Source organism: Hippocampus guttulatus, chromosome 10, assembly GCF_054856545.1.
Source record: "Hippocampus guttulatus isolate MCC_2025c chromosome 10, RoL_Hgut_1.0, whole genome shotgun sequence".
Classification (NCBI taxonomy): domain Eukaryota; kingdom Metazoa; phylum Chordata; class Actinopteri; order Syngnathiformes; family Syngnathidae; genus Hippocampus; species Hippocampus guttulatus.
In genome coordinates this window covers 9,057,549-9,084,417 of record NC_141270.1, presented here as the reverse complement: position 1 = coordinate 9,084,417, position 26,869 = coordinate 9,057,549, and the positions used below count along the sequence as shown (strand labels likewise).

Below are 26,869 nucleotides of genomic sequence, written 5' to 3'. Positions count from 1 at the left end.
TGTCTGTTTTTATGTTTTGTGTTGTGTTTATTATTTTACTTTATGTTAACTATTTTGTAAAGCGCTTTGTTACAGCTGCAGCTGTTTTGAAATCACTATATAAATCAGGATGTATTGTATTGCTTGTATATATATATATATATATATTTAAAAATTTCCTTCCTCCCATGATAATAAATAAACAAAACCCAACATTTACATTGGATAGTGTTTGTTAAAATAGAATAAACAACAACGTATTCGGCATAAGAAAAAAATGTATCATCTCTGTCTAATGAAAAGTATGTATCATCACATTTTGTGATTGTTTCCCCCCCTTTTTAAAAAAAAATCCTAAACAAAAGGATGAAACCAGAGACTTCAGTGATCCATAGTTTACACTGGACAGTGAGGATATACTGTGCCTGTATGTGTTTTGCAATGCCGCATCTTCAGGATCTCAGTTAGACTGCAAGCACATTTTTCAGTCATTTAAATTGAAATCCCAATTCACTTGGTCAGGGGTATGGTTATAACTAGTAATGCTTCGGTAGAATCTTCCCGGGTTTTGTTCTGATGACTGCCAAAGCTCAGAGCTGTTCATTTATTGATTTTGTGATTTCACAGGTTGTTTTTGTGCACTTGTTTTATCTTCCCATTGAGTGAGCGAATTAACTTGTGCATCCTGTTTCCCAACTCTCTCCTCTTGTGGGCAACAAGTCCAACCAGTCTGCTTCTCATCGCATCTTGTCCTTATTTATGTACTCCTTTTAGAAGCTGTGAGATGCACATCTAAGTGATCACAACACTCTGCCACTACGTACTACCTAACTCTGCTCTTCCGTTGCCATGGATACAGCCCCCCTCTAATGTTCATGGAAGGTTGGGGCTGTAGCAGAGAGAGGAGATGTGGCAGCTCTGCGTCATACCAGTGCAGGGAAGAGAAGCCCCCCCCCTTCTTTCCCCATCTCCCCCACCTCCTCCTTCCTTCCCTCATTCCCTCCTTCCTTCTCATCATCCAATTTGCACGTTGCTTGATTCGCCCCCCCCCCCCTCTCCAATTGTGTCCTATATCAGCATCTGCTCATCACACATTCCTTCTCCAACATCTCACTCTCTCTTTCTTTGCCTGCTGGCTCAGCTCGGCTTCCGCTGTGTTGGCTGACCCAGGCGGACTTTTACTGGTGAGCGTGAGCGAGAGAAAAGAAAGGTAAGCACTGAAATGGAGTGCGGTGATGAAGGAGAGCGGCGCATATAAGCAGTGATTGCGTGAATGACGGTATCAGGAGCCTTCACTTTGGATTTTTGAGGGAAAGAGCCATGTGAGTGTGTGCTGTCACAACATTAGAGGTGTGCGTTCAAGCAGAATGTGTGCCTAAGTAGAACAGGCACGGTGATTATGGGAACTTTTTCATTCTAAGAGCAGTGCTTGTTGCTGACATGTCGACACAGTGCGGGCATCTGGATGTGGAAAAGGGGGGAGACGGAGAGAGAGCATGCCTAGCAGCGCACAGCAGCTTTAATTGCTCCTGGAAGCCATTTTTTGAATCACACCGTCACAACCTTCCTCTCTCCGTCTGCCTTTGTTTGATCCCAACCTTGAAACTCCACGCATTAAAAAAAACAAAAACATGTGACCGCAGGTAGTGTTTGTGACAGGAAGAAGGGGGCCCGCGGGGACGTTCATTGTGTCTGGGTCCCGGGAACATTGTCTGACATGGTGTATGACATTTAACTGTGATGCGGCTGCCTGTTCACTGGTGTGTAGCCAATGTTGCTTGTCAGCTCTGGTTCCTGGACTGACTCATATTTGCTCTTTGTTGCTGTATCGCCTCTGAGTGACAGGCGTCGGCGATGAGAGCTTTTGTCAAAGCCGCACGTTGGCGTCTTCAGTTGCGGTGGGAGATCCATATGTGGGGACTTTTTTTTTTTTTTGTCTGGGAGCCAAGTTGTCAGATGTTATATCACAGCAGAGGCAGTCAGTAGTCAAGATCAGCCTTGATATGATCAAGCGTGCAAGTGCAAGACTCGCTTGTGCGCTTGTGGAAGTCAAGTGTGCCTTTTTGTGAGGATTTGTTCATGACAAAGCTTGGTCAGAAACAATGACACCACCGGGAATCCTCCACTTGTTTTGTGAACAACGGTGAAAAGACAAAGATCTTAAAACTCATTAAGATCCTCAGTAGGCCCTTGAGTGTATGATTTGTGGAAATTGCCTCATCTAAACAGTTTTATATTTGGACCTTTTTTTTCATCAATGTGCATCCAATGCTCTGTTTTGGGAGACTTAGGCAAATCATTCCAACATTTGTGCCACTGTTCCAAGGCACCTCATCATCTCGGCTAACCTCTCAGGTCAGTTTTATACTTCAAAACAGTACACACGGAAACAGCAAAAACTGTGCCACGCCAAATGCTTTTGAATCATTTTTATTGGACATGTTGAAAGAAAGTAGAACTTTACCACTGGTATGTGGAAACACTTGAGTACACAGGTGTCAAACTCAAGACCTGGGGGCAAGATGCAGCCCATGGCATAATTTTGTTATCAATGAAGGCAAATCCCGTGCTTCTTGCTGAAATACGAAAACTTCAAGATAATACCAGTGAGATATTGAGATAATATGTTCTACAATTCATTTTTCTTATGGGATTAATTTTGCAGTTAACTGTTTAAAATTAAGATAGTGGCAGGGGGAAGCAATCTGTTGAAATAAGAATCATTTGCCATTTTTTGAAACATATTCAAAAGCAGTCTCAACATACAGTACAATACAACAAACAAAAACAACAACAAAAAAACCCGCCCGCGTTTGGAAAAGGCCAATAAAAGATGAATTACTGTAGAGAATAAATCATCAAAAGGAATTAAAATACATTTAGGTTTACAACACTTGACATAAAAATAGAAGCAAGATACAGTGCCAGACAATCGGCACATCATTTGACTGTAGTGAGAAGTCGTGCTCAAAAAATTTAAATCAACAACAATGGAAATGTCACTCCCGTGTCTACTTCTCAAAAGTGTCTGTTCACCACCGAAAGGCTCTGCATCAAAGTGGAGACTATGGAGTATCGCATCCAATGCAAAAGCAACAGGTTTAATTAATTATTTCTAGTTGTTGTGTATCCTCAGTTCTTGCGTTGAAGATTTAGAAATAATACTTGCCGCTGGGTACTTTTTTGTTAGTGGCAAAGCGTCATTGGTGTGGTGAGCCAAGTGGTATCAGGTAGTGCAAAAGGGTTATCCGTGGCTTTTTCCTGGCTCTGTACACCGTCTCAATTCATTCAATAGTTGTGTGTAATCTGAAAACAAGCAATGTTGAATGCATTAGTAACGGAAACACAGGCTTTTTGCTCGGAAAGTGACAAAAGAGATGTGTCGACGTTAATGGAAATGGACTGAACTGCCAAAAGGTTAAGGCTGCGTCATCTGGATGAGAGCAGTAAGAGAGTGAAGCAGGATTAGAGCGCGTCGCAAGAGAGCAAAAGGGTCTTCATGTCGGCGAGCGGGTGCATATTAACACGGTCTTCCCACCTCCCGTGGGCCTCGGGTGTCTCTGCTCTCCAGGTGGGCTTTGCATTTTTAATCGATACTGTCTGCGGTGATTAACGCACATCTTCTTCAGTGTGCAGCCGAAGGTAGCAATGCGAGAGGAAGAAATTGGGCTGAGATGGAAATCAGTCATACATGAGGCAGGAGTGCATGTGTTTGTTTGGCATTAATGACCTTCTGCCTCTGGGCTCCTCCTGAGAATGTTTATCTCTCGCAGCAGCACGGCCAAAATGGATGATGCATCAATGCCACACGTGCACACACAGACACACACTATTTCCTTTCAGCTAATTGCTTCTCGTGCTTTCTTCTTTAACCTGCACACACACACACACTGAGCACCATTCCGTGTTACGTACTCCTGTCCGCTGTGCAATAAAGTCTCTCTCTTTCATATCCCCTCCCACTTGTGTTGCAACATGCCTGTTAATGATGCAGCCACTGCCAACTTCCTGCCTCTGACAGAGAGCGAGCGAGCGGTGGCCCTGCTTCGGAATCATACCACTCCCTCTTCTTATCTCTCCACCCCCCTGTCTGTCTGTGTTGTTTTTCCTCAGAAGCATAGCCCATGCAAGCAGCGTGAGGGCCGAGTGCTGCCGTTTCCTTCAAAGCGGAGCCCCCAACATGTGAGAAGATGTCTGTTGGAGGTTGCGCTTGTCCCGGTGAGTGCTTCGTCTGGCCGACCCTCTCTCTGCTGCACATTGCTGTCTCACACATAACTTATGTTAAAAAAAAAAGTGGGGTGGGGTGGGGGCTGCAAAGTGGTCAAGTTTTGACCTAAAGCAAGGGTTACAGCAGGCGTCACCAACATGGACCATCAGTTAGCCCCCAAGGCCTGTTCTAAAAATAGCTCACCGGTGATGGAATACTGGCATGTTGCAGAAGTGATCGTTTGAAAATGTAAACACTTGCAGACATTCACAGAAATGAAGTCTTGGATATCATATTTATGTTTCCTACCTTGCTAAATAATTCTTGGCGATTATTGTAAGAAATCATTCACATAATTAGTCTCTTTGCATAGATGAATAGCATTAATCATGAATAATAAATATAATTTGAGCCAATTTGTTATTTCGGAAGTGTCTATCAAATTGGTAGCCCTTCACAGGAAACACCACCCAAAAAGTACATGGCTTCGAAAAGATTGGTGACCCCTCCATGGGAATCTATGCACATCAATGCTACTTTAGGTTTTGCCATAGCGTAAGACACAATAGGCTTACTTCACTTTTCTGCTGCGAGTCTGCACAAAAAGGAAATGGATGCTCCTTTTCTTGCTCTCACCGCACTTCGTGATGATTTGAGTCATAGTTTGAACTGTTTTGGTGCTCGGAACTCGATATGATTGGTTGTTGGCTGTCGCGTGCCGAGGGACTTTAGTTGTATTTTGCAGCAAAATGCATAGAGTAAACTTTATTTTTGATGATTTCTAATTTTGAGGAGTTACTTTTTAATTGTTTCCTTTTTTTGTGTGTATGGCACACAAAAAAGCCATCTACAATGTGATATACATGAAAACAATGATTCTCAATTGGTGGGTCAGGGACCCTTTTTGAGTGGATCGCAGACCGATCGTTAAAAACAAAACAAAAAAGAAAAGAAACCCCCCCCCCCCCCAATGTATTTCCCGACTGATTTTTTTTTCAGAACAGTACTGAGTCATACCAAGTTCTCACATAGAAAATACACTATTGGGTAACGGTCAGGTAACGTGACTCATTTGTGCTGTAATCACTAGCTGCCCTGTAAACGAATACAGTGCAGTTCAGCCAACAGCTAGCGGACGTCATAGCTAGCAGTATGCATTTGGCGTTACATCAAACTCATTTGAAACTGGGTTGAAAAATCTAACATAATGTACATATATTTTCTAAAGCTGTTTTTCAACAAGAAAAACATTTATTGTTCTTAACTTTTATAAAAGGGGAAGCGACTTTGCGACAATTGGATAATGTCCATCCCACAAGAGTATATAATCACTGCACTAAAGCAATGCAGATTTTGGACTTAAGTTCAACTTTCGCCACTTTTGGACCAGGCAAACTTTTCACGTTTTAAGGGTCTACTTCTGCATTCGTAGTATTGGGGAGTGGGTGGTCCTCCGATTAGTTTTCATTTATTGCTAAATTGTGGACTCGTGGTTATCATGCTCACCCCACAGTTTTGATGTTGGGGGCTGAGTCTGACCTTCTGCCTTCTTGTGTGGGCTTTGTATGTTCTGCGAATGCTTGAGTACATTTTTTTCTGGGTACAAAAAAAGCATCACCAAACAAGGGCATGTTAAATTACTTTGAAGACTCTAAAATGTCTTTACGTGTGAAAGTGAGTGTCAATAATTTTTTATACATTGATTATTGGAAACGTTCAACTGTAAAAACCATTCGACTACACGTGTTCATTTTCTGTGTTGCCTTTATTTCCACATAAGGTTTTGCATTGTGTTCCCTCAAGTCATCTGTGAGATTTTTGCTACTTGTCCCCCAAAGAGATAGATAGGTGGGACAAGATTTTCTTTTTAAGTTATGATTTATTTGTCTTCAGCTGTCAGATATAACACATGACAAGTCATTTTTAAGGTCTGGTCTCTTTCCTGGCCCTTTCTTATAGTCCCACCAACCCCCCTCCTGTTGTTGACAGAATTCACTGTAGGGCAGAAACATTTAATGACATCCACATGTGTGTGCGAATGGTGCACAGGGAGGATATGCAGTATTGCAGCGAATGTTGTGAAGCAAATTTTAGCAAATGAGGGAGGACGTGCGCACAGAGTACGTGTGCTCGAGCACCCATCACAGTGGAGCCCGAGCCTGCTGAGGCATGTTAAGGCTGGTGTATCCCTCAAAAGAAAAGCCACAGCGCCGCATGACTATGTATGCATGCAATAAATGTTATGTGAAGCTGCTTTGTTTACATTCTTGTATTGTGAAGAGTAGGAGGATAATCCTTTTAGTGTACATTGAAATGCCAGAAGTTCATACATTTGGCTTTTTTCAAAGTCATTGTTCTTGCCAGCAAAACCTCAGTGAAATTCACTAGATCTCAGTTCAGTGAGCATGAAAATGTTAAAATGTGGTCGGAGAGGTATTGTACAGCACTCTTAATGGACACACTACGAGTTGTTTTCAAAGGCTGACTGTTTTATTAATCTTCATATTTACAGCGAGTAACTTCTTTTTAGTCTTGTATGAAAATGAATTTCCACTTGCTTAAAACCGAGAATCACGAGGTGCGTCTGTGAGGTTATGAAATTATTTTAAGATCAAAACTCAGATTACAAAGTTGCCAACTCCCCGGGAGCAAAACGTAATATTCCCATACACCCCCCTCCCACGACCCCCCACACTCCCCCAACAAAAAAGGAAGGATTATTAGAGCCACTCTGAAAAAAAAAACTTACTACATAAAAGTCATAATCTTATATTTTCTAAAATAACCCCGCCCCCTGCAAAAATACTATATTTAGGCACAGTTATCAGTGTACAATATGTTACAGTGATTTTTAGAACAATAATTTGTTCTTTGGCTGAAAAAATCTTGAAGAACCACTGAGTCATTCTAACAATTGTGTCAAATGCCCAATTTCTAGAAAATCTGTTTTGGTGTATTAATATTGCAGTAGTTAACTTCTTACATGAAGCAAGAATGGAAACAGTTTGACTCTGGAATTGATTAATTGACACTAATTTCCATCAATGGGATATGTATGTTTTTTTTTAAATTCCCCCAAATTTGTCGCCCGGCATTCCATGGTATATATTTTTAAAATTCACCTTCAAAAATGTGTATTTGTGTATGTGTGTGTGTATGTGTGTGTGTGTGTGGAAAAACATATGGCCCCCTCTAAATCCTGACATCACTTTCTCTCTCCCTCTGGGCATCTTTGTGCAATAAGATTAGCCATTAAAGATGCCTGCTTCGAGCATGTAAGCACGTTAATACGTGTCTTCATATGGTGGCACACATCTGCCTGCTTAAAGTGTTCTGGCGACCTTCTGTTGTTGCTGTGACATTGCCTTTTTTTTAAGGCTTTGTTCTCTGCGCCCTAATGCAGTGGAGCCAATCACATCCTTTGTTCTGACTAAATGGTAAAAATAGATTGCATGTATGCTCCCCCCACCCCTTTCCCCTAAACGCACTCACTCCGGCGCACTCTCCCCTTGGCTCATCACTCCCACCCCTCTCCCCTCCATTCCTCTCACTCTTTGCCCTTGTTTCACTCCCCCTCTGCACTAACATCACTGTTACCTCATGCAGAAAGTCACATGGCCCCTGACTGGAGAAAAGTGACTTCAAGCAGAGCCAAGATGGCAGCCTTTTATTTTTATTTATTTATTTATTTTGGGGATTACACAACAACGCTGGTTAAAAGCGTCTTTTTTATGCCTCTTCTCTCCACTCCTTACTGTAAACGAGACCAAAATGGCCGTGTGTGCGGAGGCAGGGAGAGAGAAGGAATGTGTGGGAGATGCTGGGGAGTCTAACATCGGGAAAGGAGGGGTTTTGCAGAGTGGAGATGAGCTGATGTGATGGATGTCACATCTGCTGCAGGCCCCTCAGCATGGCGGCCGAAAGCTGGCATGTGCCACCTAAGCAGGGAGGGGAATGAAGGGGAAAAGAAAGAGATGAGGACTTTCTCAAAGACCAGAGCACATCTTCAGCCCCAATATTAAAGCCACAAAATGGAGGGAATCACTTTGAGGCAGTTTGAATGACTTTGTAAATACAAATCATCACCCTGATTCATGCTTTTATGATAAGACTTAATAAATGTCTGTTTGCTGACAGGCCAGAGATCCAATGTGAATGATGCACACAGTGCGCGTGATAGAGAGAATGCAAATCAAGGTAAATGCTGGCAGATGGGAGCCGTTAAAGGAATCAGATGCCATAAAACAGGATTTACAAAGTACTATTTTACCAGCGGCGCCATGCAGTCATGAAAATATCAGCAGCCGTGTTGATTCATTGCCTTTGAATTAGCAACCAACACTGTGGGCTTAGAGAATGTGTACTTGAGGTGTGACATTGACATTTTTTTCTTTACATGCCACCCCTATAAATCAGCTGTGCTAATATTCCTGTCAAATTTAGTACCGTGCCATAGGTGTTTCATTATTCAGTGGAACAGCTCCAACATTAGTCTTTAAATAACTTGACGTATTGCTCCCATCTGTCTCTGCTTGCTAAGCAGCAGAGAAGTACACACTGCACACAGTGTTGCAGTGAGATCAGGGAAAACACCCATTTCTCCCCCCAGCACACGTCATTTCATTCTCTACTAGTACTGATAACCTCGGGTAGCGATAAAAAAAAAAAACATCTTCACGAAAGGGTTCTCAATCTTTTTCAAAACTCAAGGAACTCGTAGTGCATATCAATAACAATAATCCAAACATAATTTAGTACACCCCGCAAATGCACCAGGAAGGAGGAAACCCGTACAAATCTCTCGCTCTCTTGTTCTCTCTTGTTGTGTCATTTAGTGTCTCTTAGTGTTTATAATTAGAATCCGTTGCTGACCTTGATAAAAACTCATTCAATGTCTGTAAAAAGATATTCATAATAATTGGATTGTTGTTTTTTTTCACTGAATGATTTTGATTTGGAGCTTTGGAAACTTTGAGCAAGGATTGTTTCCGTGTATGCAGGGTCTCCAGCAGAGGACAGTGTAGCTCCTTGTTTCTCGAGCTTCCACAGAAGTTGGCAATCAATGCATTAAAAGAAAAAAACAAAACAAAACAAAAAAAAAATACAAAAGATTAATGTTGTCAGAACAGCTTTCTCCCTTAATTCCTCATGCATTAGTTATAATGTATTCCATCAACAGTTTTGTAAATTTAACATTTAAGACTGTGGATTATGAGGAGCGGGCGGCCCGGTAGTCCAGTGGTTAGCACGTCGGCTTCACAGTGCAGAGGTACCGGGTTCGATTCCAGCTCCGGCCTCCCTGTGTAGAGTTTGCATGTTCTCCCCGGGCCTGCGTGGGTTTTCTCCGGGTACTCCGGTTTCCTCCCACATTCCAAAAACATGCATGGCAGGCTGATTGGACGCTCTAAATTGTCCCTAGGTGTGAGTGTGGGCGTGGATGGTTGTTCGTCTCTGTGTGCCCTGCGATTGGCTGGCAACTGATTCAGGGTGTCCCCCGCCTACTGCCCGGAGACGGCTGGGATAGGCTCCAGTACCCCCCGCGACCCTTGTGAGGATCAAGCGGTTCGGAAAATGGATGGATGGATGGATGGATTATGAGGAGTATGCAACAGAACGCGTGTGTATGTACACGGTGTGTGCGTGTGTGTGTGTGTATGTATATATAAACTATGCAGTTATGGTGTAAGTAGTAAAATCTTGCTGATTTCGAACATTTCTTTACTTCTACCGCTCAGTGCCTCACCAACACGATTATCAATACTACTCCCAACTTTTCATGAATTTAAGTTTTGTTGTTAGGTAGGGTTAGCCGGCATTTTTTTTAAGCTAGAAAATGAGATTTCAGCTTGTCAGAGATGGCACCACTGTCCTCTGTTTGAATTGGAATTAAGAGAACCTAGCCGGTGTGTCCTGTTAAACCTTGAGGCCAAGGTGCTATTGAGAAGCAAACTGATTAAATGCCCATGTTCTAGAAAGTCTTCTCTTTCAGAAATTGTGAATCAAGTTCAAATGGCATTAAAATGTACTAAATGGTTATGATGTTCTTGCATGGCCAAGATATCAGCACCGCTAAACCTCTGACGCTAAAATCGCCCCTGGTGACCCTGATGGAGACGGCTGCACCACCCACTCACCTGTAAACTGAAGATTCTCAAAACGTTATAGAAGCTGTGATCTGATGTGCAGCTTTTCCAGTAAGAGTCCCCGGTGGGCTTCTGATGTATTTACTCGCAGCCTTTCAATAAAACCCACCACTTCACTTTCCTCATCTACTCTCCTGCTTTATATAATTACACAAACCGACTAAGCGAAGGCCTCAACCAATTGAGCTTAAAACCCACTTAGAGACCACAAAGGCTTTTCTGCTCCTTCAAATCTATTGCTTGTAAACATCAGAGTGGTTATTGATTAAAAGTGAGGTTGCAGATTATATCCTTACATAATACGAGGCTAGGAAAGGATCAGGACTGTGGTCTAAAAAGGATTTGAGCCATCAGCAGAGTCAATCATTTCCCAAAAGTCTTAACAAAGACGCCTTGAATTAACCAGCTTGATGAATACTCATCACTGCACTACGCCGTGCAAGCCAGAGCGCTTGATCATACTCCAGACGCCAGGGAGATGAATGCAAACGCTGCTTTAAGAAGGAGAAGGTCAGGACAGTACAAATTAATTTCATCATCATCATTTCATTACGCTGGGATGATGATTAAGACTGAGGAAATGGATTTCATTGCCCGATTCATCCAACAGAACAAATGAAAAGATAAGGCCCCATAATTCATGTGAACATTTTCTTCATCCTACATCAAATCTGAGTGGTTTTGTCTTGACCAAACTAGGTACCGGAATATGAAAAAAAAATGAAACCACACTATATCAAATTTGAAACCCTAATTAAAATAAGGCCTTGTCAGAGCCCTGCCGTGGTGGAACGATTATGGTTCCTGGCAAATAATAATAGCTAGTTCAAAAATCTTTGAATTCACATGGTAGCATGTGTAAAATAAAACAGAAGTGCTCTGCCAAGTCTCATTAGGGGTTTTGATACTTCCCCCCACTATTCACAGGAGAAATGAAGGCTGCACCAACAAATTGCAGCAACAGAGTAACATAAAATCACTTAACTGTGCTTGATATTGAGTCTCTGCTGGACTGTAACAACTTTAGTGTTGGTATGATACAGTGAAATTGTAGGAAAAAAATGAGGGGTTGGCAGGATCAGAGAGATCCACTCTAAAATATGATGAATTAATTTTTCTTGTTACAAGCAGTTTCCACAAAGCTATGTAAAGTGATTTACCTCTTGTGTGTAGCTCCCGTCTGCCTCATATTTCTGAGGTTTAGGACTCAAATCAAATTTTTCTCAAGGTACTCTGGCTCCCTCCCACATTCCAGATTTTGAGAATTTGAGGACTGTAAATCATTCATTGGTGTGAATATAAATGATTATACACAGAAAAAAATCTGAAGAAATTATTAGAATCAACATGAATATCGATATGTTTTTACAAACACTTATTAAAAAACACCATCGACTTGGCCCGTATTTCAGATTTGAAAATCAAAAGTGGCCCATAAGGGCAATAATTTGAACACATCAGCTCAGTCCAATCCTTGCCCCCTGGGCAAATGTCCCCAGTACCAAGAAGTGTTCTGGGGCACCCTCTTGTGTTATGTGAGAGAATCACTGAATTAAGTGTTCAAAGTTTGCCTAATGTTACAGTAGCTTCAACTTTTTAAACATCCAGCACAGTGCACTTGTTACATTCAATTTAGTTGGATTTAACTTTTAAATGCAATATCTTTGCATTTTCAACTGATTCAGGGTGTCCCCCGCCTACTGCCCGAAGACGGCTGGGATAGGCTCCAGCACCCCCCGCGACCCTAGTGAGGATCAAGCGGTTCGGAAAATGGATGGATGGATGGATCTTTGCATTTTCTTATAAATGTTTGTTTTCAATCTGGCATGGTTGCACATTGACTTCACAGTTCTGAGGTTGGGGAATTTGAATGTGGGTTATGAATTAAAAAAAGTGACTTGCTAAAAAAATATTCACGACTACAAAATATATGCTGAGCTGCTTATGTCAGTGTGGCATATAATGACAAGCAGAACAATTAAATGCCCTCCCATTAGATGTTAGAAAGTTTGATAAAAACACATAGTCCCAGGGGTTTCAAACTCATTTTTGTCACAAGCCACAGTGTAGTTACAGTTTCCCTTGGGGGTGGGGGGGGGGGGGGCGTAATGATTGTGAAACCATACACATTTTTATTCACCTCCTCATATTCTTACATATACTGTATACTGTACAACAAATTGATACATATGTTTTGAAATCAATAATGATAATTTGTTCAACTATTCTTCAAGTTACAGAAGCAACATAAGAAAATACGTGCAATATCTCAACACTATTAATACATATAACAATTAGAAATTTTGACAAGCATTATGAAAGTTGACATGTTTAATCTGCTTTCACGGGCCACAGAAAATGATGTGGTGGGCCAGATGAGGCCCACGCGCCATAGGTACGACATTGTGGTTGACCCTATTCACCTGTTGGACTTATAAAAGAGAATAAGTTAGAGCTTTCTGTAAGTTTCACTTAAAAAGCCCAACTTTGACTCTTGCCAAGTCAATTTATGAGTGAATTGTAACAAAAACATCAGTTCTAATACTTTTTGTGACATTTTTGTCTGAGATTGTGCCGTGAGATATTTCTAATGTAGATACGAGCGCTTTGACTTGATAAAGGTTCCAAGTAAAGTGATCAGAGATCATTTCTGTTGTGAACAAAGTGTGTGCGCGTGTGTGTGCGCGTGTTTGTGCCCGTGCGTGCGCCAGTGTTTTAATACGCGAAAAGGGGCGGAGCCTTTTTTTCATCAAGTAGCGAAAGACAGCCTCCCTTGAACAAAGGGTCCCCAAGTAGTAGTAGTAGCGGTAGATCAGTATCAGCGTACACATATGTTAATGCATTTCTAAAAATACATTTACATTCAGTATCTAAATATATATGGAGAGATTTTTTTTTAAAAAAACAGTTGTAGGTTGGTGGTTGTAGTATTTTCGCCTGGCTGGCGTCTTATGTGTTGGGACCGTACAAGTGCTTCCCCAAGCCGCGACGGAGCTTGGAGCCTTCGCCGTCCAGCCTCTCCGGCTAGCATCGACGCTAGCTGGCTAGGAGCAACTCCGCCTTTTGGTGGCCTTTTCTCTGCAGGTAACCCCACCTCATAGCGCGCCTCGCATCGTTACCCGCGCGTCTGGCTCACCGCAGCTCAGTAAATACGAGTAATGGGTATTGCGAAAGGATAAGACTGCTAACGGCAATGTAGTAGCTTAGCAATGACATGCGTTGTCCGGTCATGGATGCGGCCCTGCGGCTCCGTTTACACCGAGCCTCGGTGTGTTTGGCGGAGTGTTTGTGTGTGTTCATGTGCGCGCGGCTTCTTGTTTATTAGACTTTGTGTAATAACACACCCCCAGGAGGGTCCTTGCCGATATATTTGTAGTGTTGTTTACAATGTTTTATTTGATTGCGGTCACATTGAGCATCCGTCTGTTCGGACGGCGCTCCATTGTTTGCAACTGTGGTGGGCGGATCGATCCAAATGTCGATAATAAAGATAACGACGTGATAATATTTATCCATGTCATGAGATCGATATGAATTTTTGCATCTTATTTTTTATATTCATCCCAAACTATGGAAGTATCTTATCACGTGAGTGCATTAATTAATTAATGCGCTCACTTAAATTTTACTGTATTTACTGTAAATATACGAGACAAAGTCGGTGACTGCAACTCGCAGAGGCAGGCGAGTGAATAAGAGCTCGCTGTCATCCAAGACAATGTACCCGGTGGCTGCCTCTCGCTTGAACCTAGAAATTGATTTTTCTTCTGTCTGAAAGCGTCTGTTTGATGGTCTCTTATTTGCAACGGCAATTCATGTATTAAATTGCTTCAAAACAAATGGTTGAGACTCGCCACTCTTGAAATGTTAGGCCAGAACCCCACACGCTGCGAGTGTGCACTGTGAAGTTTGGGCTTGCACCGTTTGTCGATCCCGCCCCGCACTTGTTGCAATGTAAAAGCCACAAAGGTGGTGGTGTGGTGCCATGCTATGTGCGGCTGGAATCTGTCACGGAAGAGCGGCTCATTTTTCCACTGATCGCACATGAGAGTTTCCTACAGCTTAATTGGTGTCCAACTGTGGTAGATTCAGGTGATTGGACATGATTTGGAAAGGCACATTTGTCTATATAAGGTCCCCCCAGGTGACAGTGCATGCCAGATCACAATTAAAGCATTATGACTGTCTGTAGACCTCTGAGTCACGATTGAATCGACGCACAAATCAAGGGAAGGGTACAGAAACATTTCTGGTGCGTTGAAGGACCAAATGAGCACTATGTCCTCCATCATTTGTAAATTGAAAAAAAAAATCCAAACCAGATGATTTGAAGAAAATATTGATGGAATGAAATCTGCCAGAAAAATCACAGTATGGCCTTTTCTTGAACTTGTTTAGTTCTAGCTTGTGGTAATAACTGTTCATGTATTTGGTAAACAAATCTTTTTGTTTCATTTAACAGTAATATTGATTTTTCAATTTGTAAACTTTGACAATTAACAAAACAACATCATGAATTTAGAACAAATGTGGGAGTTGCCCCCAGCCAGCGCTGTCCTCCCTTCAGATATCGCCTGCGACTGCCAGCACAGAGAAGTCCATCTGCCCCTGCCTGAATCAAATCATTCTGGAAAGTGTGCGGCTTCGCTGCAGCAAAGTCTCATTCGCTTCCAACCTGGAAATATATTTTCAGCGTTTGTGAAAGCCTGTGGGAGTGGGCCACTTGAGAGTACGCAGGTGTGCGTGCATTGCTGCGTTGAAGTGCACTGTGGAAAATCACCAACTCTTCTTCTGTATAGTTACAACTGAGAAAGATTTGTATCAAAGAAAAGTACCACTTTGTGGCCCACTCCTACTAAAAAGTACTTTACAGGCTTTTCTCTCTTACGGGGTACAACCTGAATTTGTGTGTAAGTCGCTAACGCATGCTCACTAATCAATATAACCTCGAAACCTCACATCAGTCCCGTTGTAAAGTGAAGACCGCCTCTTTACGGCCTTGATCGTGGATAGTAAAACTGTATATAATTGCTGGCTTTGACTGTACTGTATTTGCAGTGTAGAAGTGGTTTTGGACTAACATCAAAAATCAAGCTTTGCTGCCCGGTCAGTGAGAAGATTAAACATGTAGAAACCAACAAGACACTGTTGCAGTCATCCCCATGTTGGTTTTAATCTGGCACCGCTGCCTTTTAAACGGCAAACTCAGAGTGACACACTGTTTGCACGTAATTTGTGACTATTTCAATTAACTATGCGTCACCTCAGGTGCAGCATGTTCATGCCCCACATAAGAACATCACCAACAAGCAGGCCCGAGTGATCCAACGGTCTACTGCGGCGGCATAATTAATGTCTCATGAAAACATGTGTGCAGAGAGTGGCTGGCTCTAATGAGGCAGCGGCAGACAGACTCATGTTTCTAAGGAATGGAACCCCCCCACCCCCGCAACACCCTCTCCTGTTATCCCACTCTGCCGCTGTCTACTAGAGTTTAAGATATCATTTGTTGGACCACTGCCTGTGTGAGGTCTCACAGAATAGATGTGTTCCCATGAATGCTTTCTCTGGCGAGACAAGGGTTAACAACAGAGAGGCTGGGTGGGTAGTGGGGGGATGGGTTTTGGAGGGTGGGGTGATTTGTACACACAGCGCAGATGGTGATGGGCGCTCTTTGAAGGGAGGGATCCCTACATCAGTGTGGATGCTACAAGAACCGGCCAGATCATGTTTGTTTTTCTTGTCCATTTAGCAGATTGAAGATGCATTAGGTAATGAAAGCAGCCTGCAAAGGCTAGCTGGGTTGGTGGCAGGGAGGGTGGATTCTGGGGGAATTAAAAAAAAAAACCAACAAAAAAAAAATTTCAGACTGTGCACTTTTATTGGAGCTAAACGCAACAAAACAGCAAGAGTTGGATTACTTGTGGATGATGTTGTGATTTGAATGCATCTACATCAAAGCAATCTTCCTTAAATCTTTCCTCTTGTATCCACACCCGCCCCCGCCTCTCTTTCTGTCTCGCTGTCTGTCTCTCGGTCTCTGCGCAGGCTGTTCGTCAAAGTCATTCAAGCTGTACTCTCCCAAGGAACCCCCCAACGGCGGAAGCTTTCCACCTTTCCACCCAGGCGCTATGCTGGACCGAGATGTGGGGTAAGTCTCCTTGAACCACACCAGGGTTGTTCCCGGCTCATATTGAGGCATAGGTGGTACCATCCTCCCCATGCGCCATGCCGTGCATGCATTCTGTAAATTCAACGGACTCACTTTCATTTACAGGAAACATACTTTAAGTTAAGAGTTCCACTAAGAATATGACTATTATCATGTTCAACTACTAAATCATTAAAACTTGCAGAGGAGAATGATGGGCTCATAGTTTGTGTTGTTGGCACTTTTGTTTGAGACACTCATAGATTATTTTGAAGGAGCGTGTAAGCGCCCTGTGGCCCATATTCACCGATGCTGCAGCAGCACGCTGCAGTACCCTCAGTAAAAAAAAAACAAACAAAAAAAAAATCTGAAACCATCAAAACTATATTATTAGAGTTTTTTGATTGTGTTTAACTGAGTGTTTTGAGGTACAGTAATCCCTCATTTATCGTGGGGTAATGTTCCAAAAAGAACCTGCAATAAGTGAAATCAATGAAGTAGTCATCTACGGATACAATACAATACTGTATTGAATGAAACCAAAGATAAAACCTTTTTTCAGTCACGAGCATTTAAAAAACTCGAAACTTTTTCTTATAAACAACTAACCGTTTTTAGAAATACTGTACAGAACGTTTTGGCGACATTGTGGGTTTTGTCGTGGAGAAGATTTATACGGCGATGGGCTGCGGAGACTGTTGACATTATCTATCTATCTAGGTAGCTAGCTACCTAGCTAGCTACAGTATATGTAAAACATAAGTTTATATTTACATATCAGTTTATTTGCTGATTTTACACAAACATTGTACCTTACTTAATGAAAGATGAGACAGCATTTCAAGTCATTTGAAGCAGACTAAATGTATTTTAATGTTCCTAGGGCTCATAACAGAACATAAATGGGTCATAATATGCATGAACCTCACAATGATTAAGGAGCTCTCATTCCTGAATTGAATCTGATGATTCTGATAGTTTTTTGGTGTGTCTACTGTCAGGCCCACACCCATGTATCCCCCGTCATACATGGAACCAGGAATGGGGTGAGTTCAGAGCCTTGCAAATAAAGTAGGAATTCTTGGTGTCGTCAATGTGGACTTAACATTTTTGCCGACAAAGACTAACATTGTAAATCTCCTGTAATTACTCGGCTTACGCATGTGTGTGCGTATGTACTGTGGGATTTGACATCAGTGCAGCTTGAACTTCATACCGAGTGTTGAATTTCCCATTTCCTGCCGCAGGAGACCCACACCGTATGGAAACCAGACAGACTATCGCATGTATGAGCTGAACAAAAGGCTACAGAATTGGACAGAGGTGAGAGATGTCATGCAATTTATTTGGAGAGATTTAGAAGCTCTTTTAATTTTCCAGGCCTTTTTAATACCACTCTGAGTTGTGCATGTACCGCGGCTATGTTTTTAACATTTACCTCCCAGCTGCCATTTATTGGTGGCTTACCATGGCAAGATGAGAGCGCGAGATGAATCCAGAACCCCCTCGACTTAATTTACATTCAGGCTCTAATAGGATTATCTGATCAACCTGGTTAAAATGTAATTGAAGTGCCAACTGTTTAAATGCCCGAGCGCCCAGCTGAGTTGGTGGTAATGAGACGCACATTTTCTCCTAGTGTCCGCAGACGCAGCAACAAACACATGCATGTTAATCTCTGCTCATCAGAAGGATTTTAGATTCAGTGTACTGAAATTCCGTGTTCAGCAAAATTTAAGAAAACACATGTGGACTTACATTTCCATTTTCAACTTGCGTCCGGAATGAGATAGGATGAGTTTTGTTGTCTTGTGGTCTTATGCAACAATAAACTATGAATTATGACTAAGGATTGCCAAATTGTCTGTGGTTCCTCTTTCAGGATTGTGACAATTTGTGGTGGGATGCATTCACCACAGAGTTTTTCGAGGACGACGCGATGCTTACCATAACTTTCTGCCTTGAAGATGGACCCAAACGATACAGTAAGTTTAAGGCCTGCCGCATACCGAGTGACGTAGCCAAACCCAAATTGTCGCGCACTGTGTGGAGTTCAGCAAGAAGTTTTCATGAGTCGCTGACCGTCACCACAGAGATGGTGTCAACAATCCTGCCAAATATGAATTATAAAGAGAATTGCCAAGTATACAAAATGAGTCTTTGAAACTGTGACCCATGACAGTGAAAAGGAACAGCTCTTGTGTTTGTTGTTTTCGTATAGCTCATCCGTGACCCTAATCAGAAACACTACAGAGAATGGAGGTTGTGAAACCATATTGCGACTGTTATATCATTATTATTATGAACGCGCTGATAATTATTTTTTAAAATAATATTGTGCACTACAATCATTTTTGCAAGTGTTTTTGTCCATATGTCATAAACGGATTCCCCCCCGCGCCCCACTAGACAGTGATGTCTTCTTTTTTCTTTTAGCCATTGGTAGGACGTTGATTCCGAGATATTTTCGAAGCATCTTTGAGGGTGGGGCAACAGAGCTCTTCTACAACTTGAAGCATCCGAAGGAATCCTTCCACAGTAACTTTGTGTCTCTCGACTGTGACCAGTGCACCATGGTCACCCAGAACGGCAAACCCATGTTCACACAGGTCTGGCCAGTCTTTTTACAGCCTTTTTTTGTGGTCTACTCAGTATCACTTATTTTGGGGTCTCCCTAACAAGGTTTGCGTGGAGGGTCGTCTGTACCTCGAGTTCATGTTTGATGACATGATGAGGATCAAGACGTGGCACTTCAGCATCAGACAACACCGAGAGGTCCTCCCCAGAAGCATCCTGGCCATGCATGTGAGTGCTCAACCTAAATACCCCAAACATCAACACAGTTGTTGCCGTACCCTTAAATTCCACTTCTGATGTTGTCCGTCATGTGCTTGCAGGATCCTCAGATGCTGGATCAACTGGCTAAAAATATCACCAGATGTGGGCTGTCCAACTCCACTCTCAACTACCTCCGTGTAAGGAAGTTTGCCCTTAATAGTGCTCATCACTGCTAGATTAATACAGTGGAATGTCCACAGACGAAGCCCTAAAACGGGTCAGTTTTTCTAGAAAACTGCCTCAAAACGCAAACAAAACTCATGCGTGATGTCAACAAATCTTGTAAAATTTCAGCAAGTAAGGCTAAGTTCTACTCGTGTTTTGCTTTTTCTAGAGCTGGGCGATAGGGAAAAATAATCTGTTGCAATATAGGCCATTCTATATAACGATATGCCACGATATAGTTTGAGTTATTCTTTTAAAAAAAAAAAAGTATCTAACCTATTATGACTGGTTACCTTTTATCTCTTTATTTTGAAGTGACATTAAACAGACCTGTATCAAATGAAAAATACATCCAGTAGTGCAGCTATATAAAATGATCATTCATTCATTTTCCGAACCGCTTGATCCTCACTAGGGTCGCGGGGGGTGCTGGAGCCTATCCCAGCCATTTCCGAACCGCTTGATCCTCACTAGGGTCGCGGGGGGTGCTGGAGCCTATCCCAGCCGTCTCCGGGCAGTAGGCGGGGGACACCATCAAATGCAAACAAAATCGCAGTAGCACACATTTTTGCACAAAAGGCATGTAAAATAATGTTTCTGACAGAAATTGATTCAAAAGAAAAAAATAATTCATCGACAGCTGAGCCCGACTGTCATGTAATTTTGAGAATAATTTATTGCGCTGATCTAAAAAGTCAAAATCAAAACTCAGGACTTTTGTGACAAATCACATTAGCAATGTATTCAATATACTATCCATCCATTTTCTGAATCCTCAGTAATATACTTATCATTTTGTAGGCCACTCCTCCTGACTGACGTGCGGGATGCCCTAACGAACATAGCAATCGTTTCCTTTTGTGTGTGTGTGTAGCAATATTTTGTATAATTTTCTCGCCAGACACTTGCTTGCTATTTCGCTGTTCTAAGATGGATACTCTCCGCTCTAACACGGTTCCAGTGAAAACAGAAAATGTTACTTTATCACCCAAGCACTTAATTCAGGTTTCACAATAACATTCGGTTAGCTTGGCAATTAGCGTGGCTTCTCCGTCTTTCTCTCAGTTAATTACTCCTTGTAATCCTTTCGTCAGAACAATACTTGTAAGAAGTGTAGCTTATTCGGCGCCATGGAGGCTGTGATTACTGTCTTAAGAGCTAAAGAGCAACATGATTTCTGCGCATTAGTAGCCAGCTGCAGTTTATTGCTAGCTCGGTGCTGGGGGCATAAGTAGCACAGAGCTTTCTCCCTTCTATGACGACCTGCGGGAGGGGACGTGAGTCCAGTGAAGCCTTTCTGAAACCGTGGTTCAATTATAAGAAGACCTTCAAAATCTGTGATTCTCAGTTTTATGCTTTGTGTTTTGGTAAGGGTCAAAATGGAAACTGCGATGCATAGAGGAGTAGTACCAAGCATGCCAAGAGGTGGCTTTTTTTTTTTTGGAAATAGTTGTTAATAATTACGAGTTTGTTGTTGGTTGATTCTTTCCCAAAGTCGTCCAATTCATTATTTGCGTTCACCCGCCTTATTTATTTATTTTTATTGACGCCTCACTTTATGTATGATGATTCAATTGCCGATGTTGTTCAATCTGCCACCTGGTGGCGTTTGTGTGGCATAAGAATGGTGAGTGAAAGCTTTTGCCCATCAAATCATGTTTCGTCTGCTGTCCTCAATAATAGAGTGGAGTGTAATCAGCTATGAATAACACATTAGCAAGTCAAGTGCCTAGAGAGGAAAACATACAACAACCACACAGTAAGCACACACATGTCCGAAAACTGGAAATGGGTCCAACATCAGAGTGTGACCTCACAAATGCAATTGTACGGTCATAATTCTGAAAGAATGGTCAAAATTTTCACAAAATCTTCAATCAACTCACTTGTAAATCTTGTGGGAAAAGCCTTACGGGAAGAGTTGAAGCTGTCAAGAGCTGACTGACGTTATATTAAATGCTGTGGGTTAAGAATGGGAAGTGGCTGAGATTTCTTTTCCGTGCAGATAAATGAACTTGGTGAATTTGAATTTCTGATTATGGTTCTTAAAAGATTAGCTTGTACACTTAATAAGGTTATGTAATGCTGACAAATTGGTGAAAGTGTTAAACGTTGACCAGCACCACATAACTGAGGGTGTTCGACTTTGGAGCTACCACTTAATGGGCTTAGCTGTACATATAACAATACAGATTTTTTTGTTATTAATGATGTCCTAAAAATGTTACCCTCTTAAGCTGTGTGTGATATTGGAGCCCATGCAAGAACTGATGTCAAGACACAAGACTTACAGTTTGAGCCCCCGAGACTGCCTGAAGACTTGCCTCTTCCAAAAGTGGCAGAGGATGGTCGCACCCCCAGGTACAAAAGAGAAAAAAAACCTAGCTGTAACCAAAATTGTCATAGAACTCAAGAGAAGCTCACGGTCTCCCTTTTGTACGCGCTTATAGCCGAGCCTGCTAGACAAGCGCCCAACAAGCGACGAAAAAGGAAGGTGTCAGGCGGCAGCAATGTGAGCTCCGGCGGGGGCAGCAATAACAACAGCAACAGTAAAAAGAAGAGCCCAGCCAACAGCTTCTCCCTCTCCAACCAGGTACCCGTTAGCATGGCATCTACTTCACCTATAGGTGCAGCAGCAAAGGTCCGCTGAAGGTTGTGATGAAGATGGAAGCATAGAGCTCACCTGGAGGTGGGCTTGGTATTGTGCAGAGGACTTGGGGCACAGTAGCAATGGGCAGTCACAGTCACTTTCATGTGTGTTTTTTTTTCTTCTTTTTGGGGGGGGGGGGCGTGTTGCTTTGGTTTGACGGATTAAGGTAAACATGAGCCACACACAGTGTTGGTCGATTGAGACCCGAGGTGGAATGAACCCCTTTATTCAAACATTAATGATTGCTTTACTTGCATAGTTTTAAAAACAAGTTTATCATTGAGAATGCTTTAAAAGATATTTTAAGTTTGGGGTACAAGGTTGAGAATGTTTGCAGCGCCATGTTGCAGGAGTAGCTAGCTGGCTTCATAGTGAACAGCAGCATGATGGAAGATTGTCGTGGAGGGTCCCACAGGTTGGCAAGGCTCCTAATGGTGTTGACGTCTGACGAAGCAGGATTGTAAACTTGCCGAGGTGATGCAGTGAAAGGTCCGCATCACTATTGTCTGACTGACAATCGCTTTCAACACGGCAGGGCAAGCCTCAAGGGCCTTTCTACCTGGTCTGATGCAATCTCCAAAAGGGGAACATTTTCCCTGTTGACTTCGTGGTTGGCACATCTTACTTGCAGTTCTGAGGTTTTGGGGTACCAATCCCAGCTGGGGCCTTCCTTTTAGGAGTGGGTTTGCTGCCATTACATCAGTTTCCTCCCACATTTCAAAACTTGCACATTAGATTGATGGAAGACTGAATTGTCCATATGTGTTAATGTGAACTTGAATGGTTTTTGGCCTCTACCATATGTTTGTTGGGATTGGCTGGCAACCATGTCCAGGGCCTCCCCGGGCTCTTGCCCACAGTCAGCTGGGAAAGGCTCCAGGCTCCATGAGAAGTGGAATAGAAAGAGGATGGATGCATTTAGCACCCACCGCCCGCCCCCTTATACAGAATAAGCGACACAGCCAGAAATATTAGGCCTCTTACACACAGTGTGCACATTGGCCAAAAACATACCACGCGATAGAGAACACGTCCATTCAGACAGCCGTTCTGCCCGCCGTCCCTCCCCCCCTCGTCTAAAGGGGATAATATGTGCCGGCCCTTACTGTCCCCTTTAGGACGTGATGATGGTGGGAGAGCCCACCCTGATGGGAGGGGAGTTTGGTGACGAGGATGAGCGTCTGATCACGCGACTGGAGAACACACAGTTGGACGGGGCCAACGGCCTGGAGGATGAGGACTGTTTCAGCAGCTCGCCAGCATTGAGGTCACACTCGCCCTGGAACAGCAAGCCCCCCTCCAGTCAGGACAGCAAGAATGACAACTCCCAGTTGTCTCAGTAAACTATTAACGGAGGCAGGAGGGCGCGGGGAAGGCAGTTATTTTGTTAATTCAAAGATGGCTGCTGCATGACTGAAGATGGAGGGGTGTTCCTTCATGGACTAGACCAAGGTGGGCAAAATATGGCCCGTGGGCCCTCCAACTCTTTAATCTGGCCCGCCGAGCAAGAATGTAGACCCCCCCCCCCCCCCCCCCCAAATTGGCGAACTAAAATTTATTTATTTTGAGTCATTTATGTCATTGTTAAATAATTTCGAGGGTTCGACGGAGCATATCCCAACTGGCTTTGGGCAAAAAGCGGATTACACCCAGAACTGGCCGACAGTCACATCACATCCACAATCACATTCGCAACGTCCCTGGACGGAATTTACAAAGAGACTATTTTTTATGACTCAGATTGAAACAATTCCAAATGTAGATCTTGGGTCACCCGTTTACAATACACTGCTTTGAATAGAGCGGACGTGTGATACGAGATCGATGTAAACACGTTGCTTATCAAGATCAAGTTCATTTGTTGAATTAGTACAATAGTTGTGATCGTTTTAACATTTTTATCGATGCAACCTCTTGATTTAAAAACAAGTTACGGGTACTTTAAAACATTTTCCTCCATTGCAGAAGAACATACCACCTCTACACCTGATTAAAAATAGGAATAGTTAAAAAAAAAGGAATAATATTCTATTGGGCAATTGGTTAATGGTTGAATTAATTAAAAAGTAACATTTACAAATTAGGCTGAATACCTGTTTTCAAAAATACATAAATATTAGTAAAAAAGGAACAATGCATGTATTTAACATTATTTCGAAACCATATTCTATATTCTATAATAATATCTAAACATGAGTTATTTTTCTTTTTCACCATCTCCAAATGACTGTGTCCATATTAAAAATCAAATGTGGCCCTTAAGCACAAAGTTTGCCCACCCTTGGACTACTGCAGATGGTCACATGGTCCCTCACATTGCATTTGGTCAGTGGTGCTCAAGCCCAGCCCTCGTCAGCCCAGATGCATCCGGCAGTGGGCGTGTGTGTTTAGCACGTGCGAGCTCACTGTGGCGTTTCAGCCACAGACGTGCCTTAGTCCGGAGCGCTCGCCACGGCTGGGTTGCTCCGTGGGTTCTTGTTCCAACCTCGGGTCTCTCGGACGAGTGTCCACCTCGGCGGTGGCTCTGCCGCACTGTTTCTGTCGTGCTTATGTCACAGGAAAAAGAAATGATGTCATTTTTTTGTTTGTTTGTGTTGCAGGCTGCAGAAAAAGTGTGTGTGCATTCTTTTTAGTTTCGGAATTCCTCATCCGCTTCATAAAACTCAATTATTTGTTTTTGTAGGACCTGGTTGGAACAAAAACCTGTACAGTGCCGGAGCTTGAGGACCGGAGTTGAGAACCACTACGCAATCTCTATCACCTCCAACACACACACACACACACACACACACACACACACACACACACACACACACACACACACACACACACACAATCTCTGTTTCATACAACATCCAACATTTGGGTACAGCAGAACTGTGGTACGCAGCATGTCTGGACAAGATTCGACAGGAGTGTGTTTTCATTTTCTTTCCTTTTAATGTAAAGAAAAAAAAAATAGCCCAGAAATATTTTATGCACTGTTTTCACCATTAACTCCAATCTATTTTTCTTATTGACTGTGTTCTTTTTTTTTCTCCCTTTCCCTCTTTATTGCTGATGTAAGAAGTGAAAACCATCTGAACCTTGCAGTATATTCATGTATAAATATTTGCTGTTAGACCTTTCTTCTTGTGATGGTAATAATGTGAATCGATATAGAATCCTCCATCTTGTGTCACACTGTCAGTCAATCAAGGCCAGTGATTTGAATGCTATGATAACATGGTGGATGGCAGGGATGGGGACACTTTAGCCAATGGGATGCAATTAAAAAATATATCACAATGGGCAAACTCATAGGATCATTGAACAACAAAATTGGCAAATGCTCATTGTGATGAACCTTGTTTTCATTGTCATTTTTTTCCCCATTTTGGTCGCGTTTTTTGGGCCATCCAACAGGCAAAAGGTTCCCCACTTCTTTGGTACGGTAGGAAGGTCTGCTTTGTATTCGCTGTCTCATTGTCATCTTCAATTCTACCTGGGGGGTACTCTCTTCTAACAGGGAATATAAAACAGCCCAAATTTGCTACTCATATATTTTAACAACACATTTTGACTTCATTGTAAAATAAGAAGAGGAAAAAAACCCTTTTGTATTAAGTTTCCCAGAACCGTTTTTAATCCCAATTAAAGAAAGCTGCAGACCAAGGAGCTCCATGTAAAGAATCTTTCGATATCAACTACACTGCGCTATTTGGTTTTCATGAAGAAACATTTTCTTGGCTTTACTTCTCATGTTTGTGTCTGTGCTTGTATATTTTTAGCTAGTCCTTTCTGTAAAGGTTATTATATGTATCCCTCTCCTAGAACTATAAGAATCCCAATTTAATGTAAAGAGATTAAAAAAAAGCCTCTTTAAAGTTTTGTTTTGAAATGTGATTTTTAATGGTACAATCACAGATATTACAATTGCGGCCTCATTTTAGCAAACTGTATTTATTTTTCTATGTACTGACATGCTGTTTTTAGTCCAATCCACTTGTACAGTGCTCATGAATAACCAGCAGAATTTTTAATGGCTGCTGGGTCAGTAAATGCTGAAAGAGGTCTTTTTATTTTGGTCATACAACACCCAAGTAAATACAGTCTGATTATTCACACACGCACAAAAATAACTTTTCTTTGCTGTTGTAGTCTCTTGGTCCATCTGAATCATGTATCAGATGTACAAATAAAATAATCAGTTAGATGACTTTATGATCACAACGTTGTCTTTATTTACACTTCAGTTTCACCAATACATTTTAAGATGCATTCTGCAAATGCATTAGGATCTTATGGTGAACGGTGAGATAGTGTGGCACCCGTGTCTAGAGTAGTAGTGTTTGCTTTGTATTCTGAAGGGAAAACAGGCTACTGCATCACTCTACAGCAGGAGTCACCAACCTTTTTGAAACAGAGCTACTTCAGGGGAACTGATTCATGCAAAGGGCAAACAGTTTGACACACTTCTGAAATAACATGTTGGCTCTAATTACCTCTAAGAATATAATCATGTTATTAATAATTCATATTTATTTGAAGACACCGATTGTGTTGATTTCTTCCAATAATTAGGGAATACATGTATATGCAACACGTTCTATAAATCTGCCAGTGTTCGAATTTTTTGGTATTTATTTTTTTGAGGCGGTGGTGCCTGAACTGACGACGCCCTGTACTAAACTCCCATCTTTTTGTTATATGACGTGTAACGGAATACAAAAACAATGTCACTGTCGTCAGCCAAC

At 42.2% G+C, this 26,869-nt stretch overlaps 1 protein-coding gene across 6 annotated transcripts; it reads left to right on the top strand.

The window, feature by feature from the left end:
- The first annotated feature begins 1,020 nt into the window (after nt 1-1,020).
- Nucleotides 1,021-26,331, top strand: LOC147199151 (LIM domain-binding protein 1-A-like). 6 transcript variants are annotated; one of them, XM_086121427.1, is made up of 12 exons: nt 1,022-1,189; nt 3,974-4,197; nt 16,378-16,480; nt 17,482-17,526; nt 17,728-17,803; nt 18,363-18,465; nt 18,917-19,089; nt 19,163-19,285; nt 19,378-19,455; nt 21,721-21,844; nt 21,934-22,076; nt 23,252-24,808. In XM_086121427.1, the coding sequence occupies exons 2-12, from the start codon at nt 4,170-4,172 to the stop codon at nt 23,474-23,476; spliced, it is 1,221 nt and encodes a 406-aa protein (XP_085977553.1). In that variant the 5' UTR covers nt 1,022-1,189; nt 3,974-4,169; the 3' UTR covers nt 23,477-24,808. The 6 variants fall into 6 exon arrangements, with proteins under 6 accessions (XP_085977555.1, XP_085977553.1, XP_085977554.1 ...); XM_086121428.1 differs by having other exon boundaries at nt 1,026-1,189; nt 4,093-4,197; XM_086121429.1 differs by lacking the exon at nt 17,482-17,526 and having other exon boundaries at nt 1,021-1,189.
- The last annotated feature ends 538 nt before the right edge of the window (nt 26,332-26,869 follow it).